A 24,592-nucleotide genomic window follows, 5' to 3' on the forward strand; every position below is an offset into this window, starting at 1 on the left:
ACCTGCCCTGTGACCCCGTCCCAGAAGACGGCAAAACCCTCCAGACTCCCTGACTAAACTGGCCTGGAGAAAAATTGCTGCCTGACCCCAAAGTGGCGACCAGCATTTCTCTGGGTGTGTAAGGAAGGGCCGTGAGGACTAAGCGCCAATGTGACCCTTCCTGGCCTCCCTCTCATGATCTGCTGAAGTTCACAAATGTATTTACAAAAGAGGCCTCCTGTGACTGACACATGTTCGTTTTGGTCTTGTCCAGATGGACAGCTTCCAGGCACAGTGAGAAGTCCTTCCAAGTGGGGAGGGACGGTAGCTCAGTGGTAGAGCATCTGCTTGGGAAGCAGAAGGTCCCAGGTTCAATCCCTGGCATCTCCAAAAAAGGGTCCAGGCAAGTAGGTGTGAAAAACCTCAGCTTGAGACCCTGGAGAGCCGCTGCCAGTCTGAGAAGACAATACTGACTTTGATGGACCAAAGGTCTGATTCAGTATAAGGCAGCTTCATATGTTCATATGTTTAACTGCCTAAACGCCAAAAGCAGGTCTCCTTCACCCGGTCATCTGACTCCTTACCCTGGCACCGCCTGCACGAGGCCACAGATCGCAGCTTCCATCCAGCGATCCGGCACGCTCTCCACCAGCCGCCAGCACATCCGCTGCCAGATGCAGTCAGACTGGGTGCGATCCGTCAGGTGGGGCACCAAGACGCTCATGATTTCTTCTGCGTTGTGAAAGGGAAAAACACAAACAGGTTCTGTGGAACGGGGGGGGGGGGGGGAGTTCCCTCCTTGCTTCTTTTTGGCTCGCGATCAACATTATGGAGGGAGATGGGGAAAAGGAAGATTCCTCCCTTTCCTGCTTTTCAGGAGTTTTGATTTTTCAGTATTCATTAGGACACGTGCCCACAAACATAGCGTTACTATTTCTGTTTGCTCCTATATGGGAGAGCAGCCTCTCCTCCTTTGCTTTCTACTTGGGAAGCCTGCCTTCTAGTGGCAGAAAGGAAGGGCACTGGCTTTTTCTGTTCAGTCCTGTTTGCCAGACGTAGGACGACATACAAGCCCTGTATGAGCCCTCAAGACAATGTGCTTCCTCCCAGAAACTTCTGCTCTTTCAGTGTTTCCTCCTCTCCCCCCCCCCCAGGATGTTTGCATGAGGGTAGCCTATTCCAGGGCTCTCACAGAAGTTGCTCCGATGCTTTGGAACAGAATGACGGTGGAGGCAGAAACTCTGCTGTTGTTCAAAGGGCTTCCTGACATATTTGCTTGCTGTAGATACGGGCTGCCGCTTTGACCAGGGACTGGGGCCAGTTGGTGGATTTATTATTATTATTACTTGTTTATTTCTATTCCCCCCATTCCCCCGTAGGGGCTCAGAGCGGAGTACATCATAGATAATAAAATCACAATAAAATCACAACATCATAAGAAAAACCAATTACAATATTCAGTACAACAGGATAGTCCAAACAGTACAGCAAATCAGCACAATAGGATAGTACAGTAGGGGAGGCCATCCGATCTGATAGATAGATGCCCGCTGCCTCACTCAAAAATCTGGTGGAACAGCTCCGTTTTACAGGCCCTACGGAAGGCTAACAAGCCAAGGAGAGCTGATTCCACCAGGTTGGGGCCAGTACAGAAAAGGACCTGGCCCTGGTAGAGGCAAGACGGGCATCTCTTGGGCCGGGGACAGTCAGCCTCTTGGGAGGCCGAACAAAGCGAATTATTGTTGTGGGCATAACATATGATCAGTTGTATTTGTTTTTTTCCAAAATAAACTGCCCTGTACCTACTGGGAAAAGGCGAGTTATAAAGGTTTTAATAACTAATGGAGCCATTTAAAGACGCCTGTGGCATGATGTTTACATTCTATAGTATATACAAGCACAGAGCGAATCTGATTTTGTGCACTTTTAAAAAATTAACAGAATTTAAACTCACTCAAGCTTGCCACTCACTTAGGAAGAAAAAAAAAAAGACAAACTGTGCAAAAAAGAATAACTGCTACTTTGTTTATTGTGTATCCTTGATTCTTGAATTTTAATGAAGGTACAATCATGTACAACACTACCGAGTATTTCTTGGTCATCTCTCATCCAAGTACCAACCCTGCTTAGCTTCCGAGATTGGAACAGTCAGATGGAGAGGGCCGAGCACAAGATCATTCACTCTGCCTTCCAGCCCTGATCCGGATAGCCCAGGGAAGCCTGACCCCATCAGATTTCAGAAGCTAAGCAGGGCCGACTCTGGCAAGTCCTTGGATGGGAGACCTCCTTGGAATACCAGAGGTGGGAGGCAGAGGCAAGCTTTATTCAGCCACCTCCCTGAATATCCCCCAGTAGGGGTCAGTCACCAGAGATTGCCATGACTTCCAGGTTTACACATGTACTCATACATGCACATAATGCAAAAATACAAAAAAAAAAAAAGACTCACTCTGCTTTCCATGCACACAAACCTTCCCCAGCACCTGAGAGATGAAGGAGATGGAGCAATCCAAACCACCTGGAAGAAAAACAAAAGCCACAGCGAGTCAGACTACCATCTATTACCGTACATCATCCTGTTCAGTGCGAGACCTCAAATCTGCTGCATTGAAGACGCAGAAAGTCTATTCAGGACCCAAAGCAAGTAGCAGCAGAGCTCCACAGCCTTCAAGGAGGAGGAGGCGGAAGAAGAAGGAAGAAGAATGCAGATTTATACCCTGCCCTTCTCTCTGAATCAGAGACTCAGAGCAGCTTACAATCTCCTATATCTTCTCCCCCCGCAACAGACACCCTATGAGGTGAGTGGGGCTGAGAGGGCTCTCACAGCAGCTGCCCTTTCAAGGACAACTCCTATGAAAGCTCCGGCTGACCCAAGGCCATTCCAACAGCTGCAAGTGGAGGAGTGGGGAATCAAACCCGGTTCTCCCAGATAAGAGTCCGCACATTTAACCGCTACACCTGACATGAGAAAGCCAGGACTGAAAGCCACCTTTATGTTTACTGGGCATTCAGAAGAACCGTTGTAGTTGGAGCTCTTCAATCTAAGGTGAGAAGGCAGCGCCTGCCAAAATGCTTCCATCTACGCAGCTGTTCAGGATAAAGAAACTCCTTTGTATCTGCTCACATGCAGCCCTTATTTTTTTAAAAATAAGGAAAACAGGGGCACTGCTGGCATGACCCATCTTAGAAGATGACAACGACATTGGATTTATATTCCACCCTCCGCTCAGAATCTCAGAGCAGCTCACAATCTCCTTTATCTTCCTCCCCCATAACAAACACCCTGTGAGGTGGGTGGGGCTGAGAGAGCTCTGACAGAAACTGCCCTTTCAAGGACAACTCCTATGAGAACTATGGCTGACCCAAGGCCATTCCAGCAGCTGCAAGTAGAGGAGTGGGAGATCACATCTGGTTCTCCCAGAGAGGATTCCGCGCACTTCACCACAACACCAAACTGGCAGTGTGAAGGTGCCGCCACATCGGAAGGCTGCCTGATCAGGGCATTTCGTTCTCAGAAGTCTTTCCCTTCCAACTAATTTACCTTTTAACATGTAACATGAGAAAGAAATGCCCTCATTTTGACCCAGGCTTACTAGCAGTAGAATGATTAACAGACATTCTTACATTCTGACATGCTACTGTTTTATTGGTTTCCCACACTAATGCTATCCAGATCAAAGGTTTTCTCAATTTGTTAATTTTGCTATTCTGCTATTGGATTTTAACTTTGCATTCTTAACTACTGCCCATTAGCTATATGTAGCTCTGCTCACTGTACCCCCATTCCGTTGTCTGATGAAGTCTGCATGCACATGAAAGCTGACATTCTGAATAAGACTTTGTTGGTCTTAAAGGTGCTACTGGACTCCTACCTAGTTCTATTGCTTCAGACCAACATGGCTGCCCATCTGGATCTATCTTCATATGACAGTATTTGTCAGACAAGCCCTCTCCCCTCAGTAAAGGGTTCTGTGAAACTCAAAAGCTTGCAAGCTGCTGTATCAGTAGCCTTTGTGGGTTTGTGGCATTGCTGTATTTTCAGCTCCTATCTCAGGGGTAGCCAAACTTGCTTAACAGAAGAGCCAGTGGTGGAATAAATTACCAGAGGAGGTGAGGGCCCTGCGGAGTCTTGCCCAGTTCCACACGGCCTGCAAGACTACCCTCTTTCAGCCGGCCTTTTCTTAATGCAGATCCAGCTGCACCGTTGTTAAATTAGGAAGATCGGAAATTTTGAAAATGTAGCACCGAGTACGATTGTAATGAATTTTTAGGAAATTATAATGTTGTAGATTGTTTTATTATGTAACCTTTGTATTTTATATTATGTTGTGAGCTGTCCTAAGCCTGCTTCGGCAGGGAGGGCAGGATATAAATTAAATATTATTATTATTATTATTACTATTATTATTATTATAGAATAAATGTCAAATGCTTGAGAGCCACAAGAGATGAATGTCAGATGTTTGAAAGATGCAAGGAAGGAAGAAAAGGTGGAAAGAAAACTGGAAATAAAGCAAATAGATGGGGGGAGGAAGAGGTAGCAAGTAACTTTAACTATAAATGCCTTCTCCAAGACAGCTGATGGGGCTGTGGGGGCTTAGAGAGCCACACAATATGTGTGAAAGAGCCACAAATGGCTCCCGAGCCGCAGTTTGGCCACCCCTGTCCTATCTCGTAACTAGCATCTCAGTGCAGCAGCAGAACTTGCACAAGCTCACCTCGCAGCGATTCTGAGATCCTCTCAAGCACCTGGATGATTTCCACACCCAGCAATGGGAAGTAGTTCTGGGGGAAGAAGGCCGGACGGTTTTCCCCCTGGAGCTTGTTGGCAAGATGGTCCGGCAGACACACAACCTTGCTGAGAAGCGCCTCCTGCAGCACCAGGGAGCCAGCTCGAGACTGGTGCCGGCACACCTCCCACATCAAGGACGACAGCCCGCCTCTCTGGAGGAATCGCTCCAGGACCTCGATGACTTTATTCAGACGAAAGCTGGGCCTGCACAGAGAGGGATTTCCCACCTTGATGTGTTAATCAATCAGGAAGAAGCAACACAACAGGATGGCTAGGTCATGCCCACATCTTGGGGAATTCACTTAAAGACACTTTCACATGTGCTAATGCAGTTTCAATCTACTTCAACAGCTGCTATTTTACACTGGATAGATTTTATATATTAGGGATTGGATATTTTATTTATTCTGTGACTGCTGATATGCCAATAAAGGTCTATGAATGAATGAACAGCTGTTTGCATTCACTTACCCTGTAGAAATTATAGAGTCCAATAAGACCATAAAGGATTGATCGGCTGGTCCTTCCAGGAAAAAGCTATCCCACAGTTCCTTCTCCTTGTCTGACGGGAAAAGCTCCAGCCAACCAGGACTCAGGTTACTGATAAGACATTGCAGAAAGGTAGTGAAATGGCTGTGGATAAATTCTTCCTTCTCTTTCAGAGACGGTGGACTTTCTGTTCCGCCCAGGTACCTCTTAATTATCTGCAAAGTCTCATAGATCTGGATGCCATCCTTGGAAGAAGACAAGATGCTATTCGCTTCCAGCACTGCCCGACGAACTGGAAGCAACTCCATTTCTCTTAGCTGCTGCTGGAAAACAATGAGGAAAAGGGGTTAAATAAAAGCAGAGATCAATTATAGCACTGCTTGTCATTACTATCTTAGAACAAAATGTGCAATGACAAAGAGTCAAGAAGCAAACATTTTCAGGGTCCCAAACTGACAGAAGTTTCTCAGGTATACGAATTTTGCGAGCTATGTAGCATAATACAGTCCTTTAACACTTGAGTTTCTACTATGTCCACTCCATCATCCCTGAAGCTTCCTGATTTAGCTTCTAGAACCAGAGGGGGGTTTTTTAGCAGGAATGCAGTTCCAGTTGGTTTGGCATCAGGGGTGTGGCGTAGTATGTAAATGAAACCTTGCTGGGCTTTTTCTACAAAAACAATGGTGATATCAAGGGGTGTGGCCTAATATGCATATGAGTTCCTGATGGGATTTTTTTTACAAGAAAGCCCTGTCTAGAACCAAGGTGAAACTGTGAAGTAGGAAGTGCAAGGAGAGTGGAATGTGTTAAGGACACACAACAACATTTGAGAAAGGTAATCTGCAGTGTTATACTTTTATTAACCCCATATTAGTCAGACTGGATCCAAAACAGGGCATTTTATAGACAATTTTCCAAATATAATTTTATGTAATTTTAATAGAAAATATGTTAGAACAATATTCTAGAAACAAGTGCCTCCTATTTCAAATTTCCTTCACTCCATTCCTAGCCAAAATTCGACGACCCATCTTAATCTGCCACAGTCAGTACTTGTATTGGAAGACCACCAAGAAAGATTGAGCTTCTGAACATCTCTTGCTTTGAAAACCCCAAGAAGAGCCTGTGACTTCATGACACTTTTTATCACATGGCTTTTATAATGCAGCAAGATACAGCCAATACTCTCTTCCCTCCTGTGTGTGAGGGGGAATGCCAGCCTCCAGGTGGGACCTGGGACTCCCAGGAATTATAGCTCCTTTCCAGACTACAGAGATGAGTTCCCCTGGAAAAGATGGATGCTTTAGAGCAGGGGTAGCCAAACTGTGGCTTGGGAGCCACCTGTGGCTCTTTCACACAGATTGTGTGGTCCTTGAAGCTTCCACTGCCCCATCAGCTGATTTGGGAAAAGGCATTTCTCTCTTTAAATCAATTCTTCAAGTCAAGCTAGCCAACAGCTTGGAGAATACATTTCAAGTTGCTTTCTTTCTACCTCTCCCTCCCTCCCCTCATAGATTTCCTTCCTTCTTTCCTCCCGCCCTGCCTTGCAGCTCTCAAACATCTGACATTCATGTCTTGTGGGTCTCAAACGTCTGATGTTTATTCTGTGTGGCTCTTACATTAAGCAAGTTTGGCCACCCATGCTTTAGAGGGTGAGCACTATATCCTACTGAAGCCTGTAGGGATGCCAGCCTCCAGGTGGGATCTGGTAACCACCCCCCCCCCCAAGGAATTATAGCTCGTCTCCAGATTACAGCAATCAGTTCCCCTGGAGAAGATGGATGCTTTAGAGCAAAGGTGGCCAAACTGTGGCTCAGGAACTGCATATGGCTCTTTCACACATATTGTGTGGCCCTTGAAGCCCCCTCCATCCCATCAGCTGGCTTGGGGAAGCCATTTGTCTCTAAATAATTTCTCCAAACTGGCAACTACCAGCTGGCAGCTTGGTAAACACATTTAAAGTTGCTTTCTGTCTCTCCCTCCATCTATCTATCTTCCCTCCCTGTCTTATGGCTCTCGAACATCTGACTTTTATTCTATGTGGCTCTTACATTAAGCATGTTTGGCCACCTCTGTTTTAAAGAGTGGACTTCATAGCATTATATCCTGCTTGAAAAGGGATGCTTGTTTAGGGACTGAACTTCAGGGAACTATATCTCGCTGGAGGAAGGGATGTCAGCCTTCAGGCGGGACCTGGGGACCCCCAGGAATTACAGCTCCTCTCCAGACTACAGGGATCAGTTCCCCTAGAGAAAATGCATGCTCTAAAGGCCAGACTCCATAGTACTGCACCCCAATGAAGTCCCTTTCCCGGCTCCATTCCCAAATCTCCAGGAGTTTCCCAATCTGGTTCTAGAAACCTGAGGGGAAAAGGGCAGCAAAAGACCCCCAGCCTCTCCCGCCTGATTAAATTCCCCCTCCCACCCACGTAACCCGGAGCCACCGCCCTCCCCTCCCTGGCCTTTAACTCCCCCTCCTCACCTCTTTTCCTTCCCTTCACCTACCCGCGGCGCCTTTCAGCCTCTTCCAAATTCAGAGCGCCGCCATCTTTGCCGGCCCGCGCCTGCGCGGAGCTCTTCCCCTCCCCGCCGCTCTCGAGTGTCATCCGCCGCGCGCCGCCTCCCGATTGGCCAGCGAGGTCCCCGCCCCCGCGTCTGGGCCAATGAGGCGCTTTGTTTTGAGGGGGTTCGACCGGGAAAGGGTGGCGGGGCGGGGGGCGTGGCCAAGGGAGCCCCGTTGCATTTTCCTCTCTCCCCCCCTCCCCGGGCCGCTTCTCTCCTTCCCGCCCTTCGGCTGGTGCACCAAGGCGGATGCGACGAGGAAGCGGAAGCCGCCTTATTGGTCCTGAGCGTGCGGGGAACAGGGGATGGGGTGGGCGCATTGAATGCAAGGGGGGAAGGAGAAGGAGGCAGAGAGAAGCCACCCTCCCAGGGGGTGGGAGGGATCCTTTCGTGCTGGGGGTGCGGAGATCTGGTGCGGGATCTGCTGACCGGAGCGATCGCGGGGCCTCCATGCATCAGGTACGAGAAGCATCGCGTGCATTTGGGGAAAGGGGGGAAGGTGCATGGGTGGGGAGACAGGAAAGGGCCGCCCGATCCTCTTTACTCGCGAGGAAGATCAATGGGACTCGCTGCTTAAAGATGCATGCATGCGATCGCGAGCACGGCTGGGAGATGGTTCCTTGGAGCAGGGGAGAGAGGAGAAGCAATGGCTAGATCCAAGGTTTGCATTTGGACCAGGAGAAGAGATGTCGATTTGGAACGAGGGCACTGGGAGATTCTGCATCGAAGCCGGCGCATTTGAACCAGGGTTTTGCTAGGAGGTAGGCAACCGAGTGGCAGGCAGAGATCAAACCGGACTGCTTCTAAAGAGAGTTTGGGGGAGGGAATTAACGCCGGTACAGAATGGTCGGAGGGCGCTTCCGTTTGTTGTGGCTGCTGAAACAAATGACCATTGAACCTTTTGACAATGCGAGTTCTGCACCCCATCTCAGTTGCGGGGAGTCTGCATTTCTGGTGGCATTGCAGAACAATTTTTTTTTTTTTTTAAATCATTTTAATCATATATAACCCGTTTGGGTTGGCCCTGAAGTTCTGCAGAGCGTTTGCCTACCTGGAAGACCACATTGTGTTTCATTGCCTGTGTTTGGATGTTTACAAAATATCACCTCCCCCACCTGCAAACCAGTCAAAACCTCTGCTGGCAAACAACAGGCCTTAGTTACCTTCCAGAGCATGGGATCCCCTGGAATCATGGGGACTTACTTTCAAGTAAATGTATTTAGGGTTGACCATAAAGGAAGGAGAAGAATGTTGTTATGGAATAGTTGTATAGGCATCTGTATCCTAAAGCATGCTAATGTTAACTTTTAAGATGTGCGCTGATTCTTTAGCTTGAAATGCGGGATTAATCTTTATTCTTGGTTGCCTGGTTGTCGCCAATGGTTTGAATAAGGGATTCTGCTGTGGTGCAAGGAATGACCGTGGGTTTAGCAGAACATAAATGCTATGTGCATTCAACCTATGTGAATGTCCCATTGAGTCCACAGACTGAGTGAGCATCAGGGGCGCAGGATTAATGTTGGGCTGTTGCGCTACAGGTTTGTGATGTGTTGCAGAGCTTGTTTATCTTCAGATATTGTGATCCTACAACAGAATAGTGGCCTTCGACACGTGAAAGCATTGCTATCTCAGCTGCCTTTTGTTTGGGTGTTTGTTTGTGATAGAGAGTACATGTTGCCGGCCAGAAAAGAAGATGCCCGTATTTCATTGCAAATGTATTGATATAATTTTTTTTTAAAAAAAGCATGATTGTAAAGATCAGGTAACCACAGAATGCAGATCTATATGCGTGGTACTTTTTGCTTGGCCAAAGGAGTTGGCTTTGCGTATTTGGAAGGTTTTGCAACTGAAGGGTGGGTGTGGGAAAGGAATTGTTTTGAAACTCTGGCTCTCCTGGTGGGTCAATACTGACCTTCCAAGCAGCGGGGGGGAGCAAAGCCAGGAATCTCAGCTTTTGCAAACGCCCGCCTCGGTTCCCTCGAATCCCTTGTTGGAGCCCGAACCGATCAAGCGTAAAAAAAATGGAGGGGATCCTTCCGACCAAAGTGGAACCCCCCGAGTTTCCCTGATGCAAACATCCAAAAACGGGTGCACCGTCCTTGCAAAGCTTTTCTCTTTTTAAATGCAAAACAAAAAAAGTTTGCAAAAAAAAGGGGGGGGGGAATGGCTGGGTTTGGGGGTTGACTTTTTTGGCTCGTCGGCCCCCCAAAAGGGCCGCTTTCGTGTTGCGCCCGCCGCAGTTTTTCCAAGGGGGGAAGAAAGAGAGTGCATCCCAAAAGGCACTTCGTAACGTAATTCGGGGTGTGCGTGTAGTCTGCAATCCTCGCAGCCGGCCCCAGCCCTAGACAGAGAGGGAGAGAAGACACACACTCACACCACACACACACACACACAAGCACGCACTCACACTCGGCGAGCGAGGAGGAGGAGGAGGAGGAGAAGAGGCAGCGCGGCGGCTGCCTCCAGGACTATGCATTGCCCGCCCTTCGCCGCCGCTCGGCTCCCCTCGGCCCCATGGTGAGGCGCAAGAAGAGCCCCCCGGGTGCCGAAGAGCCGCGCAATGGGTAGGCTGTGGGGAGGGGGGAGGAAGAGAGCCACTTTGGGGAGCCCCCCCAGCCCGGGGCGGCTGCGCGCCCGCCTCGCCTTGCCTTGCCTCCTTCCCTTCCCTTCCCTTCCCTCCTCGCCGAGCGCTCTCCTCAGCCCAACCGCCTCGCCGACTTTCCCCTCGGCCCGAGGCCTTCCTGAGGGGGCCCAGAGGGGCCTGGCGAGGCGGGCCGGCCCGGGGGGTCCTTTTCGGCGGGCTCTCGGCCCCTTTCCTGCCCCGAGGCGCAGGTTGTCGGGTCGGGACGAGGCGGGCGAAAAGGGGATTTAGTCACACAAACAACGGCGGCCATGTTGGAGAGGAATTTTTTTCCCCCTCTTCCCCCCTCCTTGGCAGCCCAAACTTCTTCCCCCTCCTCTCTCAGCCCTCTCTCTGCCCCCCTCATGGCTAGTTTATGGGGGGAGGGACGCTCTGGCTTGGGTTCAGTGCCACCCACTTGGGCTTATGGGTGCCTGTTTTCTCTCCCCCCCACAGGATGACAGTCAAGCTGGGTGACGGCAGTGGTGCCCAGGAAGGGCAGCAGCAGAAGAAGCTGGGCAGCAAGCGAGCGGCGGGCGAAGAGGAGCCCCTGGCAGAGGGTGAAGGCGGTGAAGGTGGCAGCAGCGCCAAGAAGGACGAGGCGGGCCCCCCTGGGGACTCCCCAGCTGCTGCCTCCCTCCAGCAGCCGACCCATGGCCACGACCAGCATCATTTCCTCCGCTCCAGCGTCAGGCCCCAGAGCAAGAGGCTGAGGAAGGATACCCAGGCCTCTTCAGCCCTGGGCAGTGCCAGCAACCCGCCTACCAAAGGGAAAGGTATGGTATTGATTCCCCCCCCCCCCCAAAAAAAATCCCTCTGCACACTTATTCGCAAACAGAGCTGGAAGGTGGGGGTGTCTTCGGCATTCTTTGCCGGGGATGGTCACCAGCTTTTTTTTTGTTCGTGTTGAGGGGTTTGAGACGCTTCCCTTGTTCTTGGGGGGGGGGTGCTTTTGGGGGGAGGTTTGCCTGGATCTTTGGGGCCTGGAATTCTCCCCAATAGGCCCTGATGTGTGCACAGAGTAGGAGATGGAAGCTGTTTTTTCAGGATTTAGAGGCCTCCTTTTGCGCTTCTGTGCAATCCTGTTATGGCCTTCGTCAGAATCTTTTGTTTGGTGGGATGGAGCTAGAGTTATGATTGCCTCTACAGTAGATGGGACAAAAACAATTTCAGTAGATCCATAGGTTGTTATTAAACAAAAGGGGGGAATTGTTTTTCTGCCTTTCTCTGAAAATGGTTTGTAAGGGACATAACAAAAGATGGACTGCTGAAACCAGTCTCAAGTCCATACTGTGTTGCTGTCCTTAACCACACCACCTTGGGCTCTGTGTGGTCACCTTTTTGGGACACTTTCAAACAAAAACTTCTCAAGAGTTTTAGACCCAAGTCTTCACTCTGCTCGCAACATTTAATTTATTTTCCTCCTTTTTAAAAAAACGATTGTGGCTTTAGAGAAAGGAGTGGCTTTGTGGATAGTTGAAAAATATTTTTATGCTGGTGATGTGCAACCGCTTTTTATGGGTTTCTAAGCTCTGTCTCAGTTGCTTGGGAGTAATTTTAGTACCAGTGCTTCACCTTGTAACTGTTCTGAGGTGTTCAGTGGATTACCGCATTCCAGATTTTTTAAATCTTCTCTGTTGTGAAAATGGGGGTAGTGGAAACTTTCAAAATATGAATGGACTTGTTCCACTTTTGCTTCCCTCCCAACCCTAGCATATTGGGTGATGAAAGGATAGAGATAAAGACGCTAAAGCAAGTATTAATGGTATAATCTTTGTATAATAATAATGCTGTAATGCAGCATTTTTCATAATGTGTGTTTCATCACACTGGGAGGATACTAATATATAAGAATAACAAAATATTTATGTACTGAAAGTGTACTGGGAATCATTATATGGATGGCATTGATGTGAATCCAGAGAATGCCGAACTTTTTCTTAGGTCTGTGAAATTTACAGCTTTATGTTTAATCGTGATCAGTTCTGGCCTGGTTTGCTCTGAGTGGTGTGGTAGGTCCAGTACAAGTTGTCATATCGTTTCACTCTTTAGTGACAAGTTCTAGGTCACTGAACCGACTTGGTTGTCCAGTAAGAGGGGAAAGATCGACCCAGCCTCAGCTGCTTTTGCCAGAATGGCTGTTCTCTAAACTTTGCTTATTTCACTCTTTGCTTTTCAGTATTAGGTACCCAAATGCTCTCCCCATGAAGTCAGTGAGCCTGACCCAGACTTGGTCACTCACAGCAGTTCTATGCAGTAACTTCTGTCTGTTTAAATAAATGGCCTGGGTCTGGACCAAATATGTATGGGATTACTTTACCAGTAATCCATATAACAGTTCTGTGAGGTGATCCAGATTGATTATCTCCTTGCAGATTGGCTTGAGAAGCACTGTCATAATAGCATACGCTAGTAGGTGTGGGGTTTTTTTTTTTTAGTTAGTGATATTGGGGACAGCCCGTTTGGTGTAGTGGTTAACACTGATGGAGTCTAATCTGGAGAACCAGGTTTGATTTCCCCACTCCTCCTCCACATGCAGCCAGCTGAGTGTGGCCTTTTGCCAGTCACAGTTCTGTCAGAGCTGTTCTCTCAAGAGTTCTCTCAGCCCCACCTACCTCACAGGATGTCTGTTGTGGGGAGAGGAAGGGAAGGCAATTGAGACTCCAAGTGGGCAGGGTATAAATCCAATCTCTTTTTTTCTTCCACATGTCTGATTTCTGAACGGATCCAAAATATGGTGTGAGATACACACACTAGATTCTCTGATGAATGTGTGTTGCTGATCCCTGAGCTATGTGTGCATCCGCTTTGGGATCAACAAAATAATAAGTGTCTCAATGTACCCTGCTGTCCTCAAAATGTCTAAATTCTGTTGTCCTGTTTTAGGGAATGGCCTTTCTATTTATGCAAGCAGTTTAGGTCCAAACAAGTTCCTTTCTTTGAAGACATTGGAGACTGATTCACCTCTAGTTTCCCACAGTAGTCCGTGGGTACTGCTTGGGAATAGATGCCTTCATCTTTATAAAAAGACTACCCTGGACATTTCATTGGGCCCAGGAGGAGTGTAATGTGCGTCTGAAAGTATTTTCCCTCCTTGCATGGAAGCTTGCATTCACATATGGAGTATCTCCCTTTTGTGACTCAAGGGCTGTGATCACACATGCTAAATAATGCAGTTTTAATCCACTTTCAATTTGCTTTCCAGTTGGGTTTTACTGTATGAACTGGCAAAATCCAGTTTGAAAGTGGATTGAAGCTGCATTACTTAGGATGTGTGATCACAACGAAGGTATTTTCTGTGTACCTTTCAGAGCCCTAGAAGGTAGATGCAGAGAAGTGGATATTTTCATGTTTCATGGTGTGCTGTGCCTTCTGCAGTTGTCATGGTCTACCTGACTCTTCATGTATTTCACTGTTGCTGGGATAGATTAAAAATGTGTTGTGATGCTTCCAGTTTTATTTTAAGCATCGTCGCTCATATAGATGAAATTGCATTAAAAAGCCTACTTGCTATTTTCCTTCCCAAAACAAGATGTAACTTCTTAGTTACCATCTTGCCTGGTGCTGCAGATCTCGGGCAGTTCCACCAGCCCTGCAGTTTGTGGAAAAGTTCAAATCCTTGTGTGCATTTCTGGCAAGGCAGATAAGTGAACTGGGCTCTAGAATCCTTGCCTCAGCCATGTGGTTTTGGTAGGATTTAGATGCCATTCCTCTGCCAGGTTGCCAGGCGATTTGTTTGGGAAGACTGTTTCTCGCTGCTCTTCAGGGAATGCTCCTCTCAAAATCCATATTGATCTCTTCTGGGGATGAAAGGTGTCAGGAGAGAAATTAACGGCATGCTCATTAAACCTTCTGCTTAATTTTAACTTGTTGCCAGCTGCATCCCATTGGTTAGGCCTTGGCATTGCTTTGCAGCAAATGGCTTCTCTGTAGCATGCTTTCATCATCTTGGAAATTTGGTGTTGTATTTAGAGCACCTTCTGACAGGTTTGGCCTAAGTTTTGAAACCCCCAATTCCTGAAAAGTGTTGTTGCTGTTGTTTAAGTTAGGCTAGGGGTGTTGAACTCATTTGTTATGAGGGCCGGATCTGATATAAATAAGACCCTGTTGGGCTAGGCCATGTGTATACCTATTTAAAATTAGGTAGCAGAGATATAAACTTTAAAAAGGACACAGACAAACAATTAATTTTTTAAAAAAACCAAAAACCTTAAAACGTAAGCGCTTGTTGGTATTAAAAGTGCTTTCTTTGTGTCTCTCGCATGGGATCCAGGGAACTAGGCAAAGGAAGCTCTGGTTCTTTCCTTCCTTCCTTCCTTCCTTCCTTCCTTCCTTCCTTCCTTCCTTCCTTCCTTCCTTCCTTCCTTCCTTCCTTCCTTCCTTCCTTCCTTCCTTCCTTCCTTCCTTCCTTCCTTCCTTCCTTCCTTCCTTCCTTCCTTCCTTCCTTCCTTCCTTCCCCAGGGGACCAGAAGGGGAAAGGAAAAGAGGCTTAGCTCGGTAGCTCTGTTGTGCGATTGAGAGAGACTGGAAAAACAAGCTGTGCCGTCCCCTCTTCCTCTCTAAGAGAGGAGCCTCAGCCAATGGAGACAATAGAGATTTTGCTCTGTAGCTCCTGTGTGATTGAGCAAGCGTTGCAAAGCAAGCTGTTATGCAGAAGGGAGCAAAGGATAGGGAGAAGGAAGCAGATCACAACCAGTTGCTCGGGAGCCTAATAGGAACCCTCCGGAGACCTGATTCGGCCCCTGAACCACATGTTTGACACCCCCCGAGTTAGGCCATAGTACAGTTAAATACCGGGGAGGTAGAATGTACTACTAAATGATAAACAAAGCTGCAAATTCTTTGACAGTACTGATAAGCACAAGATCATGGGTTGGATCCTACGTGACACCAATGGAAAGCCTTCTTGTGAACCTTCAGAGGGTAACAAGGAGGGCATGTATAGAATGCTTGATGATGTGGGTGGCTGCTTTGGTGAGCAAAAGGTGATCATACTTACATGTGCCGCCCGCCCCCCCCCCCCCCCCCCCCAGTCATTAGCAGGGCCTCTGCTATTGATGGAACAGGCAGGTGGCATGATTTCCCCACTCTCCTCAGCATAGCTACCCATGATATTGGTTTTCTGTCCACCCTGGTATCACCAGTTCAAGGCTTAGGTGGAGGTAGGGGAAGAAAATCCGCTTCCATCATTCCCGTCTTGCTGGTATTGCGTTGAATCCAACTCTTCAGGCTTCTGTCCATTTATGACTCCTCAGGAAGAATTTTTGTTTCTTCCTATTTGTCTTTATTGGGATCTGTACAACAGCTGGTGAAGTAGATGGGCCCCTTAGCCCATTCTGTTTTTCAGTGTTGTGGCATGTGAAATATCAGTTACTGGAATGCATTCTTAAGGGAGCCAGTTTGGTGTAGTGGTTAAGTGTGCAGACTCTTGTCTGGGAGAACCAGGTTCGATTCCTCACTCCTCCACTTGCACCTGCTAGAATGGCCTTGGGTCAGCCATAGCTCTGGCAGAGGTTGTCCTTGAAAGGGCAGCTGCCGTGAGAGCCCTCTCAGCCCCACCCACCTCACAGGGTGTCTGTTGTGGGGGGAGAAGATATAGGAGATTGTAAGCCACTCTGATTCAGAGAGAAGGGTGGGGTATAAATCTGCAGTCCTGTTTTTATTTTGAATGTCATGGTTTCAGAGGATAATGATTTAAAAATCTGTAGAAATTCTGAGATGGTTGCAACGGTCACCAAAGCCCACTTTGGATAGCACACCCCTTCACAGTCATTGACAGCAAAAGAGTTAAGTCTGGATATTTTTTTCATAGCTGGTGCAGAATTCTTTCTTCAGGTATTCATTTTGGTTTGAAGCAGGGCCAGTGCATTTCTTGTGGCAAAAATTGCCAGTAGTCCAGCGAGAGCGAGTTTGTTCCACTTCTGGTTTTGTGTTCTAGTGCAGCGTTTCGTATGACCCTATTGGCATGCCATCTGTGTCAGCTACATAACCAGCTTGAAATTTCCTCATGTGTTATGTGGATCTGCGCATCAGCTAGGCAAACAAAGCACTGACATTTCCAAACCTGAGTACTTTTGATCTTTAGAAGGCATTTGAAGATGGTTCTGTTTAGGAGTGCATTTGACAAATTTAGCTTTTTTAATTTATTGGCAGACCTAATTGTGATTTCAAATTGTAGTCTTTTATAATTTTTAAAAATAATTGCAGTTTTATCCGCATGGGAAGCCATCTTGCATTCTGCAGGGTAAAAAACATGGCTAATAATGTTTTGTATAAATAAAAATAATGTGTGGAGTAATGTCAAAAAAGCAACAACTTTGTAAGGGTTCCTGAGGGGGAAATGATCTGAACTGTATGCTCCTATGAAATATAGCACGGATGGCCAAACTGTGGCTCAGGAGCCACATGTGGCTCTTTCACACACATAGTGTGGCTCTCCAAGCCCCCACAAGCTGGCTTGGAGAAGGGGTTTGTCCGTCCTTCCTTCCTTCCTTCCTTCCTTCCTTCCTTCCTTCCTTCCTTCCTTCCTTCCTTCCTTCCTTCCTTCCAACTCTCTGGCATTCATGTCTTGTAGCTCTCAGACATTTGACGTTTATTGTATGAGGCTCTTACGTTAAACAAGTTTGGCCACCCCGGGAATATAGTAAAAGTTCTCCAGAAATATGGGGGCTGCAATCCTAGAGATAGGGGGCGATCATTCCATTGTCAGGAACAGGAACTAAAGCAGCCTGTGTGCAGGTTTGCAGCTGGAAACTATAAAGAGGATGCTACTTGCATAGGAAGAGGATTTTTGGATTCTACATCTCAAACAAAATTAGTCCATTTTATAGTTCTGAGCTGACAATGAGACACAGCAGCATCTTGAGGTGCCGCATCTGTGAAATTACTCCGAAATCTACGGCTCTTGCAAACTGTTTGTCACGGAGAGCCACATCGGACATGTTTCCTTAGGTGGAGAGTGATGTCTTGTTTGTATATTTATTGCAGGTCCTTAGTGTTTGTACAAGCACACTGAACACCAGTAGTGGCAGCTCGAGGCAGAACAGCGCCCTAGACAGGGCACCCCACCCCCTCCGAAAGCAGCGGGGAGCAACTGCGCACCTTCGCTTTGGAGGGCACTGTGAGGCTGCCCTAGCTCCGGCCCTGCATCTGATACAGCCAGCAGAGTGACGGGCAGCCCTGCAGCACACTCTGCAGTGCAGGTGCGCAGCTCAATTGAGCCGCTTTCACTGGTATTTCCCTCACCACAGAGGTGAGGGTAGGAGGGAGGGCCATTCTGGCATCCTCCCAGGGCACACACCAGCGCCCTTGCTAGAGTCTCGCCCCAGGCAGCTGCCACCAGGGAAATTGGCAGTGGAGGAGTCAAGTATGCCAGCTGTTTGGGGATGCCCAAAGAGCTGCTTTGTACATTACCCAGCCCTCCATAATAAGGCTGACAAAAATGTGTGTGTCCCAGTGCTCTCTGCCTGCTTGCTGCACAGTTGGGCCCAACACCGTGGGGGCCCTTCCCCATTGGTTCTGCAATTCTGGCCTCCATTGATATGGAGAATTTCCACATTAGTTAAGGCAAGCGGGATATATCTTTAACGTGTTATAAACACTGCATGGATTGTCCCCATTATAGGTGTAAAATTTCTTGAAATTATCAAACCTTGTGGAGGAAGATGCATTGCCATATTTTGAATTCTCCTTTAACAGCCCAAAATTAATAGTTTATAGCTTAATTTGTGTATCATATGTGGCATACTTATGAAAAATAGTTTGAATGGCTTCGTTTTCTACAAGCAAAATTGTGAGTATGCCCAGTGCTAAAGAGAGGCAGCTGCGCCTTAGTGCACGTATCTTATTTGGAGCATGAGAACTTTATATGGATTATTAGATGTCTGTTACCAATGATGTTAAATTGTATTGCTTCGCTTATCCAAACGGGCTTTCTTACACTGGTTGGCTGTTGGCCTGTTGTGCAGAATTTTGTTGTAGTTTGGTTCTCCTGAGGTGGAGGACATCTTGGTGGGTGATTTGGGGAGGCTGGAACAAATTCTTTCCACTTCCTGTCTCTGCTGTGGGAGTCCCCCATCTCCTCAGTTTTCTTTCTGCCTCATCAGGGAGAGCAGTACAGAATAGGCCACCTATTCAATTCCTTCTTATTATTTATTCTTTCCTTCCTTCTAGATCTTTAAAAAAGTAAAGGTAGTCCCCCTGTGCAAGCACCAGTGGTTTCCAACTCTGGGGTGATGTCGCATCACGGCGGGCTTTTTGTGGGGTGGTTTGTCATTGCCTTTCTCAGTCATCTGCACTTTGCCCCCAGCAAGCTGGGTACTCATTTTACCGACCTCAGAAGGATGGAAGACTGAGTCACCCTTCAGCCGTCTCCCTGAGCCCAGTTTCCACCGAGATTGAACTCAGGTCTTGATCTTTACCTTGTCTGTTTTTCTAATTTTCTCCTGTTTTGATCTGTTTGTCTCATGTTTTCACGGTGAGATTGCCAGCAAGGATCCCAAAAGGTAGGAGAGCTTTAGTCAGCCGCGGCAGCCATTTTCTAACTGTGGCGGGCTTGGAGAGCACATCCTTCAGCCGCTCTAATGTGGAAGATTGTGAGGGCAGCGACAGCTTCCTTTCAAAGGGAGGTTTAGCGAATCCTGGGCAAAGCACCAGTAGCCACCTCGACAGCCGTTTCTGGAAAGAAGAAGGCTGGAGCCTCAATGGCATGCCCAAAAGAGGTGCAGTTCCTTCGTGCTGCCAGAACCCTTCATGCTGCCATTTCTTTGCCAGGTGCTATCAGCATTCTTGCCATCTGACCAACAGGAGGCCGCAGAGCATTTCTCCCCACATCCATAAGCCCCCACAGACAATGCTGGACCCATTGAGAGTCACTCAAGCTACTTCTCTGAACCACAATCAGCAACATTGGCAGCCAGGTCCCATTCTGACAGCGGCGTGTCTGGTCTACTTGTGAGTAATGCGCACAGGGATTGGGACCCTCAATGTTCTCCCTGGCTTTCTTAGCCCTAATCAGAGAAACCGTGCGGGAAGAAACGGCCAGTTTCTGCCAGGGTGGAGATGCAAGGGTAGATCCTGCTCCAGTTCCTCCTCCTGCCTTTCTCTGCCCAGACGGGGATTTGGAAAGAGCAGCTTCTTTCAAAGGGAGACCTCACTGGCCCACTAAGGCAGGCAGGGAGGAAACTCATAGCAGAAAGAGAGAGAGTGAGTTCGCAATGGGATCCAAACCTATTTCCAGATGGTGAATTGGAAGAATGGGAAGAGAAGGGTGTTCTTTTCTGATGAGGAAGAGAATGAAATTGACATTCCCAAACAGTCTATCACAGGGGTGGCCAAACTTGCTTAATGTAAGAGCCACACAGAATAAATGTCAGATGCTTGAGAGCTGCAAGACATGAACATCACATGCTTAAGAGCTGCACAACAGAAAGGAAAGAAGGAAGGAAGATGGGGAAGAGAGATGTGGCAAGAAAACAACTTTAAATGACTTCTCCAAGCCATTGGCTGGCTTGGCATAGTAACTTAAAGACAGAAATTCCTTCTGCAAATTGGCTGACAGTGTCACATTCTCAGGGTGCAGGCAGGCAGGAGTCAAAGCCAGTCCAAGGTCAAAGTCCAGGATGTCAAGCAAGAGCCAAGTCACCAATACAGAATCACAAACCGGAATCAGAAGTCAATGTCCAAAAGCCAAAAGGTCAGGGTGCCAAGGAAATCAAGCAGGTCAGGATCAGGAAGGAGCGTGGATGCAAGCCAGAGAATAGACTTGTTGCTTCCACAAGGTTACCAAGTCCTGGGTGGGAGCTATATGGGAGTCTCAATCATCCTGCTCCCTGGGTGGCAGTGACTCTGCTAGAACTCAGGGCTGAGAGATCTGAAGCATCGGCGTGCCTCATGTCTTCACTCTGAAAGTTCTTTCCAGAGCCTGCTTCGAACTCTTGAGATGGGAGGAGGAGAGCTTGGAGGAGATTGATCGTCAACAGCTGACACTGGTGCCTGGAGAGTGATTGATGGGCCAGCTGGTGTTTGTTCAGCTGAGGAACTGGCTGGCAACTCTTCCAGGTCTGTTAACCCTTCCATCTCCTCCTCATCAGGGCTCATGACAGACAGGGCAGTGAGGGAGTTGAGAGCCACATGTTATGTGTGGAAGAGCCAGATATGGCTCCCAAGCCACAGTTTGGCCACCCCTGGTCAAATCCATTCTGTCATTTCTACAAGACAGCTGTGCCGGCAGCCCCTGGGCTTCTGCTCTGAGATGCCAGGTTGCAGCTCTGACAACGGTGTTGTCACGCTTCCAAGGCCTGAGTCTATGCAGACACCCCCGCATACGTCACTTTCTCAGGGACGCAGCTCTAAAAGATCCACTGTGGCCACACAGATATCCCATGTGGCAATTGCATGCGGTGTTGTCTGCTCTCACTAGGAATCCTTTCAAACGTATTAAAAGAAATTCCTCTTAAATGTTTTTTTTGTATCAGTCAATAGCAATAGCATACCTTTATTGGCATAACCAAAGAGATATACAGAGACCTGTCAACCAAACAACAATCCAATATATCTGTTCAAAGCATAAAAGGCTAAAAATAAGATTAAGAATCACAGTAAAAACCTGCTGAGAACAATTTTTGATAATTTCAGCCAAGAATTTGGCAACAGCTCTTGTGATATCGGTTATGTTGTCATTTAATAGGAAACGGTAATCAATCCTATTTTCTTGATTATAAGATGGTGAGGAAAGACTATCTAACAGAACCTTCCGGAGATTAGTATACAGTTGGCAATTCAATAAAATATGCTGGATGGAATCAGGTGAGCTTGACCCGCATAGACAGACAATGTCTCTTGCTATAAGGGACTTGAACAAATCTCCCATAGAGAACTTTGGAGGTCTGTGCTGAAGCGACTTCCGGTGGCATGTGGAGGCAGCATACAGCAGTGCTATCCTCAAAGAACAACTTCAAACTCTAAAAGTTCTCAAAGAAAACTCCAATGCCACTGAGGATGTTCTCCGCAGGCGAGAACGAAACGTCTGGAAGAAAAACTTTCTCCAGTAGAACACGGCACTTGAGCCCGAAAGATTCTACAAACTAATAAAACTCCAAAGGTTCAGAGGTATTGGAATGTAGTTGTGGCTGCAGTTTATCAAGGTCTATTTAAACTTAGTAGTACTTGTAGCAGTCATTTCAGCAAGGAGGGTGTCCGAACTAGGTGTGCTGTCTCCCAGACCGAGCTGTGTGTTTTCTATAAGGATAAATTAGTCATGGATGCAGTGATGCAGTACGGCATCTACGGCTCCGAATCGTGGGTTTTATACCGTCATCACCTGCGACTCCTTGAGCGCTTTCATCAGCGCTGCCTTCGCACCATCCTCAACATCCACTGGAGTGACTTTGTGACCAACACTGAAGTCCTCAAGCGGGCAGAGGTTACCAGCATCGAGGCACTGCTGTTGAAGACGCAGCTGTGCTGGGCAGGGCATATTTCTAGGATGGAAAACCACCGCCTTCCCAAGATTGCCCTGTATGGCGAACTCTCCACCGGCCATCGAAATAGAGGGGCACCAAAGAAGAGGTACAAGGACTCCTTGAAGAAATCCCTTAGCACCTGTCACATCAACCATCACCAGTGGTCTGACCTAGCCTCAGATCGCAAAGCATGGAGGCACACCATCCACCAGGCTGTCTCTTCCTTTGAGAACGCACGCATAGCTGGTCTTGAGGACAAAAGGAGATTGAGGAAGAATCGCACTGCTACAGGACCAACCCTAAATCAGACTTTTCCCTGCAGCCGCTGTGGCCGGACCTGCCTGTCCCACATTGGTCTTGTCAGCCACCAGCGAGCCTGCAGCAAACGTGGACTATTGCACCCTTCTTAAATCTTCGTTCGCGAAGCCAAGCCGAGAGAGAGCGAGAGAAATTAGTCATGGGGACAGACCCAGCTTTTAAACTGAAGGTCCATTCGGCATTCCACAAATCTCAGAAGATTTACCTTCCATCATTGTGCCTGAATCCCATTCACCCAAGGGAAAGACTGTGGCACACATTAGACCTGAGGCAATCGCTAAACGCCTTTATTTGTAGGGCAGAACATATTAGGAAAACTGAGTCATTATTCATTTCTGTCCCTCCACCGGATGGAGGAAGGAAGATGTTAAGTTTGGCAATCAGCAGTACTTTTAAGGCTTATATTATTGAAGCTTCCAAGATCCAAAAATGGGACACACCGGCTGGGATTACTGCCCTTTCAGTTCAAAGTGCCACGATGAAAGCAGCTTTTGCCAACTACGCTGCAGTGGAAGAGGTCTGCAAGGTGGCCACTTGGTCAACATGTCCACCAATAAGACGCTATGAAGTGAACTCATCTGATGCTGCATTCGGCAGAAGAGTGTTACAGCATATTCAAGACCTCTAAAATCTGGGACACGCTCATCATGGAAAAGATTACAGACTTTATGCAGTGATCTGGCAATAGCTTAAAGGAATCAAGCTTTTTGGAAAAATGGTTCCCATTCGTAGACTACATGTCTACACATGACATTCAGCCTCATAACCCAGATTATCTCAACCCTACCCTATCAATATACTTGTCTCTCTTCTCTTCTCATCTCTTTCTCTCCTTCTGTCATAAGTGCTAGTCGTGGTCTGCCTTCTTGCATAACATTTGCATTCATTTCATTATGGTTGCAAGTCTCCCCCCCTTTCTCCTCTACTGGTTAGCTTTGTCTACAGTTTCTGTCACAACAATTTATTCCACTGCATTCCGACATTCACTCCTTTTGGGATTCTGTTATAACTGCCTTTTCTTGTTTGACTCATACCTTATTTGTTGATGCCTTACCTCAGTTCCCAAACTAGTAGCATATTACAAGATTTTTCTATCTGTTAATATTTATGTATGATCTTTTTTGCACGCTGTATATGTTTCTAATGCTCTTATCTAGGAGAACGGGGTTTGATTCCCCACTTCTCCACTTACAGCTGCTGGAATGGTCTTGGGTCAGCCATAGCTCTTGTAGAAGTTGTTCTTGAAAAGGCAGCTGTTGTAAAAGCCCTCTCAGCTCCACCCACCTCACAGGGTGTCTGTTGTGGGGGGAGAAGATGTAGGAGATTGTAAGCCACTCTGAGTCTCTGATTCAGAGAGAAGGGCGGGGTATAAATCTGCAGTCTTCTTTTTTAAAAAAAAAAACTTCAGTAAAAATGTAAATTATCAGAACTTATTCTAGATACAGAAGATGATGACCCACCCAGGAAATGAGGACACTGCTTTGGGAGGTCTCACAAAGACGTCCTCTGCCTCAGAGGGAGAATGGGCCAGAGGATCCTTCTTTTCTGAGGAAAGGTGGACATCTTGTCCTTCCCGAAGCCATTGCCACTCTCCACCTCTTTTCCAGCAGGACCATTTCCTGTCCTATTGTTCCTTTACGTCATTGTTACTCATCTTTTTCCTTGATACAGTTCAAGCATGTTGATTCTTTCATAGTTTAGAAGGTTCATTAACTGCTTTCAGAGTCGCTAGACCTGAGGAGATGGGCGACTCCCACAGCAGAGACAGGAAGTGGAAAGAATTTGTTCCTGCCTCCCGGAATGAAGGGTGGGAATCACCCACCAAGATGGCCTCCTTTTCTCAGAGGAGAAGGACTCTTCCCAATAAGTATCCAGTAGTCCATTTTTCAATTGTAAAACACTGTAAAAACCCGTTGTACAGTATACATAAAAATAATGGATCTCTAATTCTGTGGGTTGTCTTAAGCAAAAATATGCTTAAGTATAAAAAAAGTATACATTCAGTATGGGTGAAACCTTAATTTTAGAAAGCATTTCAGTCATTGCAAAAGAACAAATTATTTCCTAGGAGTGCTTTCCCCCTGCATTGCACCCCAAAATGTTCTAGTTTTTCTCCTGAGGAAAAATGGCCTGGAGTGGGCCAAGGGGAGGTTTCCGTATTTGTTATAGAGCAGGGGTGGCCAAAATGTGGCTCTTTCACACATTGTGTGGCTCTTGAAGCCTCCACTGCCCCATCAGCCAGCTTAGAGAAGGCATTTTGTCTCTTTAAGATGGCTTCTCCAAGCCAGCCTGCAGCTTGGAGAATGCATTTAAAGTTGCTTTCTTTCCACCTCTCCCTCCTCCCTCCCTGCTTCTGTTTGCATTCTCCCCT

General features: G+C 47.4%; 2 protein-coding genes across 2 annotated transcripts in view; one reads left to right on the forward strand and one right to left on the reverse strand.

The window, feature by feature from the left end:
• Window positions 1-5,580, reverse strand: part of TELO2 (telomere maintenance 2) — a 28,078-nt gene extending 22,498 nt beyond the window's left edge. The window contains exons 1-4 of the mRNA XM_060261051.1: window positions 5,243-5,580; window positions 4,698-4,975; window positions 2,429-2,497; window positions 564-711 (exon numbers count right to left, since the gene is read on the reverse strand). Of these exons, the coding sequence (XP_060117034.1) occupies window positions 564-711; window positions 2,429-2,497; window positions 4,698-4,975; window positions 5,243-5,568 (821 nt within the window). The 5' untranslated portion in view covers window positions 5,569-5,580. The remainder of the gene's footprint in view (window positions 1-563; window positions 712-2,428; window positions 2,498-4,697; window positions 4,976-5,242) is intronic.
• A 4,652-nt stretch (window positions 5,581-10,232) lies between these two features.
• The window catches only part of CRAMP1 (cramped chromatin regulator homolog 1), a 58,320-nt gene continuing 43,960 nt past the window's right edge, over window positions 10,233-24,592 (forward strand). Inside the window, exons 1-2 of the mRNA XM_060260426.1 lie at window positions 10,233-10,385; window positions 10,898-11,217. Coding sequence (XP_060116409.1) covers window positions 10,336-10,385; window positions 10,898-11,217 — 370 coding nt within the window. The 5' untranslated portion in view covers window positions 10,233-10,335. The remainder of the gene's footprint in view (window positions 10,386-10,897; window positions 11,218-24,592) is intronic.

The sequence above is a fragment of the Heteronotia binoei genome, chromosome 20 (assembly GCF_032191835.1).
Source record: "Heteronotia binoei isolate CCM8104 ecotype False Entrance Well chromosome 20, APGP_CSIRO_Hbin_v1, whole genome shotgun sequence".
Lineage (NCBI taxonomy): Eukaryota > Metazoa > Chordata > Lepidosauria > Squamata > Gekkonidae > Heteronotia > Heteronotia binoei.